We start from the raw sequence: 10,830 nt of genomic DNA, 5'->3' as shown, positions 1-10,830 counted from the left end.
ATAACCACCTCCAGATTTGAAGCTTTCGTGACTGCAAGGATTCATACTCTTTGTGTTTTTTCCAGTAGTCACGTTGGTAAAAAAATAAATTAAATCACGTTTTGGAAGCTTGTGTTGCCTCCGAAACGTCGTGATTTTTTTTTTCTTTTTTAACCTACGTGACTTTACCGAAAAAACTAAAGAGTATAACCACCTCCCTCTGCCGATTCTCTGTATTGCCTTTTCTCAGAACAAACCTCTCATGCACAGCAGGATAGGGTACACAACCGTTATAATTTAGTGTTTATTTCCCAGTGAATGGCATCGACAGCACAAAAAAGGCTTCAGTGGTACAATTTATTTTGTCAACTAAAAAAATGCACACGTTAACAGCTGATAATTAAACGTACACGCACTGTACAAGAGTAAAAAATAAGACGAAATTGTAAAACATTACGTTTATTAAAAATGATGTAGTATGAAACATTAAAACATGTGTCCACAAATACGTTGCATCGAGTGTGAAAACGAGGGCGCAAATACAAACCATGGCAGGCCTTTGTCAGGATTGCATTTTCTGCCACATCTGCATTCTCAAAATCTAAACTAAGACTCCGTGCGTTGGTCCGTCTGCTCCACCACCCCACACCCTGAGACTCCCCGTTTTCAGTCGGGACCATCAGTTAGAGGGGACTCGCAATCATTCGCCACAAATATGCCACGATATTCCAAGCTGGAAACCGGCGAGCGAGCCGGGGTGCTCCACGCAGGAAACCTCGGGGTGGTCGTGCCACCGTGAAGTCAGGCTTGAGGAAGGTTCACTGGCGGCTCAATCAACGACGCCATCTGATACCTTGAAACACACGCAGTAGATGTGTTAAGTCACATGGCTCATCTTCACAAGTGTGGAGATAGTGTGTGCACATTTTTACTTTTTGTACTTTGGTTGCATTGCAAACACTTTTTTGTTCACACATTACTATTGGGATCTGATTTAATCTCATTTCAAGGTATTGGGATTTACGGTAAGAAACGAGTTTGCTTAAGACGCATGAAAATCAAACATGCCCATGGCAAGCCTCTCATACGTAAACATTTTAGATAGAAATAGCGACAAATAAGAGATTTATCTATCAATCATTGCATTGAAAAAGCATACAATTTGCTAATAATTTGTAAACACGACATTTTCATGGCATTCACGTTATCAATGCCACCACTTATCTTTACCATGTCAGTGACTGTGCACTGCTGCGAGTTTCCTGCATCTCAGAGGCCAAATGACAGACGTCTGCCCTTTTAAAATAGGTGCCTGATGAGTACACTACCTTCCAAACATTCACTCGTTTTTAATCATTAATCCACGATTCGCTTTGATTTACAAAACACTGTGGAACGCTCCCAATAAACTGGTAACTTCGCCCTCTTAAATCCACATCCCGCCACCCCCTCACCCCCATCCCCCCCCCCCAACAAAAGGGCACAACAGCCGACAACACGAAACCTCGGCACACGCACACCAGCGCCACTCACTTGGAGCTCTTGTACTTCTCGCGGATGGACTGCTGCGCGTGCGTTGCCGCCCCGACAAACGTCTGGTGCAGGTGCGCCAAGCACGGCCTGATGTCCTCCAGCGTGTATCCTGTGAACTCGGCCAGGGTGCTGGGCTGTGACACAAAGGGGGGCGGGAGGGGGGGGAGCACGCAACGAACGCGACGGCGGTCAAACGGCAACGGTCACAGCAACCCTTGCTCGCGAAGCATCAGAGAGCATCCCGTTTCACACACTGTACGACGTGTACAGAGGGCCTCCCCGCCGATACCCGTGTGGGATGCGGGGGGGTTTATTTACCTTTGCCATGCTGGCAAGTACGAGTTGAAGGTGCCCATTATGGACGCGGAAGCATAGAAGTACACAACAATGGATCTGTTGCACGGTCCTCACTCCTCACAAGGGCAGCCCCAGAAATCCTCCAGCTAATGACCACGCCTTAAACTTTAAGTGGCAGACTTTTATGTGAACTCTAATTTATAACTTCAGTAAATTGAGGAATTTAAGAGGACAGTCCTTAGGATCAATTGCCAAAAAAAAAGTGGTAAATACAACCCGTCATAAGTCACAGATTGTAATGTACGAGAGGGTAGCTGGGTCTTTAGAGGCCAGACAATGGGGGGGGGGCGGCTTGAATATTGCACCTACAAATTAGGGCAAGGGAAAATAGAACCACAACATTCCTGCCGCAGTCATTTCATCCGGTCCTTACCCACAAGCCACCAGAGATGGTGTAGTTGGCCAGTGTGAATGCAGCCGCAGCCAGCAGCGAGGGGAGGTACTGCAGGTATGGATCCACCTCCAGCAAGCTCATCTCTGCCAGGTACTGCAGGACACAAAACGCCAGCGACAATTTACATTTCGCTTGTGCACAAAATATGCAAATAAATTAACCAGACTGAAATGACCTCATGTAATTCTGCTTGTCAGTGCACCACAACATTGAACAAACTTGCGCAGAGAGAGAGTGATATAATCCCGAGTTCACCCTTAACCAGGACTTGAACTTGCAACTTTCTGATCTACTACACATGGCATCACTTCGTCACCCAGCACTACCCCATATTGGAAGCAAAACCCCTTAAGACAAGATAGAAACTATAAAAAATATTTCCTAGACAGAGGGTATTAATAGAACATTAATATAAATGATATTGATTTATCGTAACAGGTTATCACTCGGCTTATAACTTGACAACCTAAAGTAGTACGTGGATAAGCAACTAATCGCATGTTTAAGCGACATTTTTTAGGACATAACTTATCTAGAGTAGGCAGACATTTATTGGATTAATTCGTTTCAATTACTTACAAGACAACTATAGTTAACTTTGACCACGCAAAAATGTGTGCTGGATTAAAAATCGTGAGCGGGACATTTACCATTGACGAGTAATAGCGATCATTACAGGCAACAATCAGCAAGTCTCACTCACAAAACGAAATTCTAGCAAGAATTGGGGTAAGGCAATCACATTCTAGATTTGAAGCTTTCGTGACTGCAAGGATTCATATTCTTAGGTTTTTTCGGTAAAGTCACGTAGGTAAAAAAAAAGTATTTATTAATTATTATTTCTCAATTAATTTATTTTTTTACCTACGTGACTTTACCGGAAAAAACCTAAGAATAAGGCAATCACACCCCGCTCTTAATTCAAGGACAAAAAACAGGACAAGGCCATGTACACCGTAAACAACAGCCCGGCAAAACAGCACCACGGGTGACGTCCAAAGCTAGCGATGAACACCAAATTAAGAGAAAACCCCCCAGGTGCTCACCATGGCGAGGCCTTTTGTGCGACCGCAGGCTCCGCCGTGCTTCAGGTACTGTGTGAGGAACTGCATGATGGTGGGGCTGGCCACCTCGAACGACAGCACCCTGAGGATGAGGTGCTCCATGCGCAGCACCTGCTTCTTGGTGTAGGTGTCATCGGTGATGAACACAAACTCGCTCACCTCAGGCGGGTAGATCTCCTCAAATTTTCTGCAAGATAAAAGGAGACGCTTAGAACCTTTGGCGATTACTTAGGGCTCAATACAAGTGACAATCAGCCATGAGGTAAAGCTGCTAATGGGTCCCCCGTAATGTAAAGGCATGCCCTCTAAATGAAGCTCCCAAAGACAAATGGCAGCAGTGAACATTGATGACCATACTCTACTGATGTGTGCTAATAAGGACAAAACCAGTCCACAGTTTCTTCATCACTGACATGTCAGTCACATTTACTCAATGTATTCATTGGCGACTGAAGATAAGATGGCCACAATGCAGTTCTTCTGAATTGGTTTCAGGAATGTGCAAGGCTTAGAGCTCTTGTACACGTGATGCACATCTTTGTGTTAAAAAGTGAACTATTTGAATTCCTCAGAAATTCAAAGCACCTCCTATCACATCAACAATTCCAAAGCCCTGCTGTGCCCGTTTGGCAAGGTTGGATAAGTACTGTGCAAAATAATTTCAACATACATACACAAGGGGTATGCAGCACTGGCCTGTGTGTGCATTAGCCTGCCAGTAGGGAGCAGCAACAAGAAAAAAACAAGGTTAGCACAAATTCTGAATTTGTATCCTACATTTCCCCAAGCCAAGACAACCGCCCCACGACTCCCTCCTGTTCATCTGTTCGTATGCATTGAGGGTTTAACGATGCATTAATTAAACTAATAGTGATTCTTAGGCTCAGAATAAACATCAAATCAGGTGTGTAGGAATTAACACATTTCAATGCCCGTGTTTTGTCCAACAGCAACAATTGACCCCTGCAAGCCATTAATGGACAGCACATTTGCCACAATGTTAAAATAATCGTGACGCTTAATGGGGGGAAATTTATTTAATTGCCATGAGCAGTGAATTATTACCCCAAATATGGCAACCCAATGAATATGTAAATCAATAAACATCGCAACCAAACAATGCAATGGTTCTTTAATCAGGGCGAGCAATTTGAGCGTCATTAGGACTTTTTAATTAGCATCCTGGGTTTTTAATTATATACTTCATTTTTACTTGGCCAATTCTTAAATTCAGGCCTTTAAAATCCCCGTGCTTCATTTGAACCGTACTTTCATGCCTTTGATGCACTGCCGTGATGTGTTTACGTGCGCAATGTGACAAGCGGCGCGAGTCCAGAGCCGAATTTTAATTAATATCCTTTGTAGTCGCGCACAGCCATTACACGGGTATTTGAAGCGCTCCTCTAGCCAATCCTGCTGAATCACGCTTTCATTTTAGATTTCCCCGATTGCCTCCCAAAATCCCTTTCATCCCCCCCTTCTGCACCCTCCTCTCCCACTCTGCTCATGTCCTACCCACAAACCGTCTAAAGACAACTCCTGTGAAGCACAGGCTACCAATTGTGTAAGCGTGAGCTCTCAACGCTTCTCTACAACTCACAAAAAACATGGGATATATGCGCCAAATTACTTGTGGATGTGCTCACCTTAGGGTCACACAGCACTACATTATAAAAACATTTGATCCTAATTAATGGGAGGAACGCTTCTATGGCCACTTTTAATGCAGTAACTCGTTACCAAGTTCAGACCGCAAAAACTCGGTACAAGGAATAGTAGGGCATCCAATGAGTCACCCCAATCAGAAAATGATGAATTGGCACAATTCAGGGTCTCGTCCTTAGGTCTGTAAAATCACTTGTTCCATTAGCCTAACCGTAAATATCGTTTGTACATAGTGACCGTAGGAATAGATTGTAAAGAATCGTTGTAATCAATCGTCAATGGATTCTGATCGGCGGAAAAAATTGTCACGTGCAACACGGGAGGGCCCTCTGAGCCACAAAGGTTGGAGAGCGGACACACTTACGCGGCGAGGTACATCGCAGCCGTGCCGACGAGCTGCAGTTTGCCACGAAGCACCGACATGGAGGAGAGGAAGCGGTCGATGTAGTTGACGGCGAGGTAGAGCGTCTCGCTGTGCAACTTGTACTCCTCCACAACCTCAACCAGCCAGTCCACCAGGATGGAGCGCATGCTGGTCGTGATGTCTGGCTGCTTCCGCATGTAGCCGGCCTTCGGTCTGCAGCGCAGCTGTAGGCAGAGAACAGTGCAACACAAAAAGTTAAAAAAAAATTCTAAATTTAAATAACCGACTTTGGAGTAGACCTTTAAAAGTGATGACATTTGGACTCTAGAAATGAGATGGTCAGGTGGCTCAAAGGTCAGTGCACCAAGCTGACACTTGAAATCCAGGGTTCATATTCTGGCAGTTGCCTGTAGGTGTAGCAAGTAGACATCTAAGTCCGGTCACCAATGGGTTGCACAAAAGAAACACCACACAAAACTTGGTTCTACACTACAATGTGGTAAAATTTCAGCTATGACAATTAAAAGGTAAAATGTCACTTTAAATATCATTCGTTTTGTTTTCTCTGTCAGCCGGCTGTTCTCACATGACCACTGTAATTACTAATAGCTACATTCACAACGATATATTTGGCAGATTCAATTTCCAAGGGCTAACAATTTTTTCACTGGTATTCCGTGCAAATAAGATATCAATAGCAGGATATGCAAAAATGTGCACGACTGTGGATGTGGCCACTCACTGGAAGGTGAACTGCTTTCTGCGAGAATATCAAAATTCATCGAGACTCCTGATGTGACACCAATTTCACGAACTGTAACATTGAGCTACAAGAGCAAAATGTTAACCCAGGCTTGTCCACCGCTACGTATGGCACATCTGTTTCGCTCTTGTAATAAATGGTAGCGTTTTACATAAAGGCTTAATCAACCGAATTTAATGCAGCTCGATTAACCACCTACCTTAATGCCATCCCAGACTAACAAATGCCAACAAACCGCCACACACACACACACATCAGCGACCCGCACCTCCGCTTGCTGCAGGTGCTGGTAGATCTCCTTGCCGTACGTCCCCACAACGAGGTCGTCCAACGTCGGCGAGTCTGGGCTCTCAGTGGAAGAGGAGTCGAGGACCATTGGAGAACCTGCGACACCAAGGCAGTGACTCATCAGTACAATGTGCTCGCTAAGATGACCAGGGCAATGTAATATTACTAAATCAAATAACGACGTATGGCCACCGTGTATTTCAACCCCAGATTTTTTGAAATATTTTATATTAAACTAAAATATACATGCACCACAATAAATTGACCACCGTGCAGGTCATAGCAGTTATGACCATACGTCATCCATGAGTGAATTGTCAAAATCACTTGTAAATATACAAATTGAGCACCTCATTTTCCATTGTTAAAACACTTTAACGACTACGCATTGTAACGGAACACCTATAATATAACATAGCACTTCCGAGTTTGTCAACACTGGCGTTGCCACCAACACCCACAGCAACCACAACCCTTGCCACAATACATAAAGGGGGCACACATCAATGGAACCACGTACTTTCATCCATGGACACGTCGAGGGAGATCCCGCGGGAGCCAGTGGACATAGACAGCGTGGCCAGAGGCTGCCTCACGCCCAAGGCCATCACGGAGGCCGGCAGGGCAGTCCGCTCTATCGGGGCGGCTGACGTTTTTGTGGTGACGGCGGGAACCCAACTGCCCAGCCGGGCCCCGTCCGTCACGTCAGTCCCACTCGCGCCATCGTCCTCGTGTATTGTGAAAGCCTGGGACTCCTTCCGCTTGCATGCCACCGGCTTCGATGGCACCAGGTTCTCGTCAATGATACTGAACACGGAGCTCGTCCCACCCTGCACAGTAAACCAACGGGGAGCGGCGATGTTAAATATGATTACAGCAGGTACACCACACACAATAGTTTCCTTCTGGTTGGAGAACTCCACTTGTTACACAGTTCAAAATTGCCTGGTTTGTCACATTGTACTTCCATTTTTACCACATCCACTGCTGGTTAAAGGCCTCCCGAGAACATGTGGGTCGTGGGGTTATTTTACAGGGTTATGGTGCCTTCCAGAGTAGCACTCTGTAATTGGAGAATTTATCATCCGTAGATAATTACTGAGACTTGAAATGTAAACACTTGCATCTAAATTGCATTTAGGACGTACATTTGCATCTATTTCCCAAGCAAGGTAAGTTTTAACGTGTATACATTGGCTTTTAACATTATTTGTATCCAAATACAGCACATTTGCATTAGTGAATTGGGAAACTTAGGATTTACAAGTCCTTAAGGTGAACATTACTGCTGCTAGAAAAATATATTGTACCCAATCAGAATTGGTGTTCGAGGCCATGAGCCATTTTAATGGCCCATCCATATAACCATGAGTGCATGGCGTTGGGAAGGAATGGGGCTTTCGATTGGATGCAGAAATATTTTTCAGAACAGCGTTGGGTGGACGGGTAAAGCGAGGGTAACTAAAATATTTACCAATCCATGTCCCAGAATAGAAGAAAATTAAAATGGCCAACGAGAGGTGTGGACACCATTTAAGTGACCATTTCCCCCCAAAAATAACTTTATAGCTCATCGGATTGCTTCAGTATAAATAAATAATCTGATTTAAATATAGATTTTTAATTAAGTTATAAACCTGGCACAATTTACAATTATTTAAAAAACTATGTAAAAACGAGCTTTTGTTAACTATAATCCTTCATCCAGCAGAAGATTAAAACGGCTGTTAAGTTGCCAATACAGTAATTAAGGTATTAACGGACAGAGAGGGAGTTACTTTACCATACTTCACCACAGTGAATTGTACAAAGGGCTGTACAATATAACATCTCATTGACCTTACTAAGATTTGGGGCCAAAAACGCGTTCTCCGATGTAAAGGGAAAATATTTTATCGACACTTCATTAACATTGAATGAAAAATATACGTAACTTGGGAGTGTGGAATTTTTTTCTAAATATATACCCATATATTAAACGGTCATTAAAGGGCCACGTGAAGTCGCGTGTTATATAATAAGTGACAATAGGAGCTGAACATGGGGGGGGGAACAGTTGCACCCCAGCAGCTGCATTTTTCAAAAAATGCAGAAGGCGCATTTTTGCGTTTCTAACGCTGTGGGCGCAGTTTCTCTCTGTCAAACAATACTTCCAAAATAACACATCCACGATACTCTCCTCCCCCATGCCCACCGAACGGTTTATTATCAAGAGGTTGGCCGATTAAAGTCCGATATAAAACGAGCCCTAACAATTTCCAAATAGTATTTAGATTTGAATGGAGTGGCGGGGGGAGGCGCATTCTCAACGGCCACTGGGCTCCCGAATGGCGGTAACAAAAATTGGCTCGCTCACCAATCGCCTAAGCGCGAACGAAAAATATCACAACTCGTTCCAACGCTACTCTTGCTTGTATAGATAAACACAGCTCTTAAAAATGATGGTGTCTCTCGCCACGTCTTCACGAAAAGACGTGGCGAGCGTTGCAGCAAAGATGAAATTGGCGCGCCGTAAAATGGCGGGCAAGCGCGGAGCGAGAGCTCCGTGTGGATTTTGCGACCGCGTAAAACAAAAACACTCCCTCCTAAAACATCGCAAACGACGATGCACACACACACAACAAAACACGCACATCACACGGCCAACTCGGCAACAGCACGAGCAATCGTGCGATGAGACTCGAACACCGTGGTGATGGTGGCGATGATAATGGGTTGCGCGCGTAATCGATGAAGGTCAACCGCGGGACTAAATAATGTGTCCGTGGGAACTCGGGTCACGAAATAAGTTGAAAACTATCGTGGGAGGAAGCTAAAGGGTGAATTAAGGGGGTCCCTTGATGGGGTAGCAAAAGGGGGTTTTTGAAACCTGGGAATGCATTAAACGAATGTCTCGCGAGAAGCGGCGCGATTCAAAAGATACCCACCGAGACAGCGGCTGCAACGTATGAATGTTGGGGGGGGGTCCCCCCCCTATGAAGATAATTCATTATAAGGGGGGGGGGGGGGGTTCTCCCTGGTATGGACCACAGAGGGGTAAAAGGATCCCTGTAAGGGGTACGTGGATAGGGTGGAGGATGGGAAAGGGTTGAAGAGATCTCAGGCGAGGCCATGGTAGGCCCCTGGCTGAAAAGGTGGCACACGTAAAGGACAAGGGTCCTCGGGACAGGCACAAAGGGCTAACGAAGTGGTGGTGAATAGGATCAGAAACAATAAACACATTCAACTCATAGTAAGAATAGGGGAAAATCATCGAGAGTTTTAACACGGAGAGGGCCGTTTCATACGACAGCCCAAGCAGAGCTAATGATGGCGTTGGAATGAGCCTGATTGCGATAGAGAAGCCTCCCTTGTTAGAACGAAAGGCGAAGAAGAGACAAGAGATGGGGATTCAGAGATAATAGTCGCAGCTAAGAGTGGAAGAGGGTCCCACGAGGTAGGGCGAGACAAAGCGAAAGAGAACCACGCAGCATGGCCACCTCGCCATGCCCCACCACCACCACCAACTCCGCACACAGAATGCTAACCTGCGTCTTCTTGACCGCCCGTAGAGGCTGTACACGGCCCTGGGCATTGATGTTCTGAGTGTTGAAGGCGCTGTGGTGGTTCAGGTTTCCTAAGGCCATCCTCTTGCCGCCCATCACGGGAACGAACGAGCCGGATGGCCCGGTCAAGTTTTCGTTGGTCGCTACTCCACCTCCATGGTTCACGTTCTCCAGGTCGCCCTCGTCCAGCATCGTCGCCTCTTTTTCAACAAATGCTCAAACAAAACTTAGAATAAAGCAACCCACACACAGCAGTTAAGCGCTGCTGCTGGTGCGAGCCAACGGATCTTTACCGACCGAGCGCTTCTTGCCCTACGGCCTGAACCTCACTAATCACAGTATTATAAATACACGTGTGTTTTATTTTTTAAAACTCTTAATAATTCTCGCCCTGCGACAAGCTAAAACACTGCTGCGGTATGCTTCTTGCAACAACACGGTCCAGTCGGATGGTGGTTGTTGTTGTTGGTGGGTTGAGATGCCGCTGCTGCTGCTGCCGTTGTTGCTGTTACCGCTGCGAGCGGCAAACCACGCGGGGCGGCTCCAGGAAGTGACTGAACACTCCTCGCCGCCCTGCCGATTCAAGTCTTCCCGCGACTATTGAATCCCGCCAATCAGCGGCCGTCCTCAACGTCACGTGCCGCGCGATCCGAACCGCCTGGCCAATCGGGGCGCACCGGTTAACAGACGCGCGGCGTCATCGCAGGCTCCGCCAATGGGCGCGCCGATACCCTCCCCCGCTACCCCCCCCCGCTATCCCCCCCCCCGTACCCCCCCCCCGCTACCGCCCCCACCCAACTACAACCACCCCCAAAGACAAAGGTCCCCCGTATGGTGTTGACAGACTGTTAGGGCAAGTGCTGTTAGCGAGCACCTAT

The 10,830-nt window shown here is 46.1% G+C and overlaps 1 protein-coding gene across 1 annotated transcript; it reads right to left on the bottom strand.

The window, feature by feature from the left end:
- Nucleotides 1–322: 322 nt before the first annotated feature.
- LOC144722686 (cyclin-A2-like) lies at nt 323–10,519 on the bottom strand. Its single transcript, XM_078601001.1, has 8 exons — nt 9,935–10,519; nt 6,928–7,237; nt 6,388–6,503; nt 5,357–5,580; nt 3,310–3,514; nt 2,243–2,356; nt 1,513–1,646; nt 323–832 (listed from the first exon to the last, which is right to left on the bottom strand). Exons 1-8 carry the CDS (start codon nt 10,142–10,144, stop codon nt 781–783), a joined length of 1,365 nt encoding a protein of 454 aa, XP_078457127.1. The 5' UTR covers nt 10,145–10,519; the 3' UTR covers nt 323–780.
- Between the last annotated feature and the right edge of the window lie 311 nt (nt 10,520–10,830).

The sequence above is a fragment of the Lampetra planeri genome, chromosome 15 (assembly GCF_965212315.1).
Source record: "Lampetra planeri chromosome 15, kcLamPlan1.2.h2, whole genome shotgun sequence".
NCBI lineage: Eukaryota > Metazoa > Chordata > Hyperoartia > Petromyzontiformes > Petromyzontidae > Lampetra > Lampetra planeri.
The sequence above is the reverse complement of the archived record's forward strand: the minus strand, read 5'-3'. Positions and strand labels throughout refer to the sequence as shown.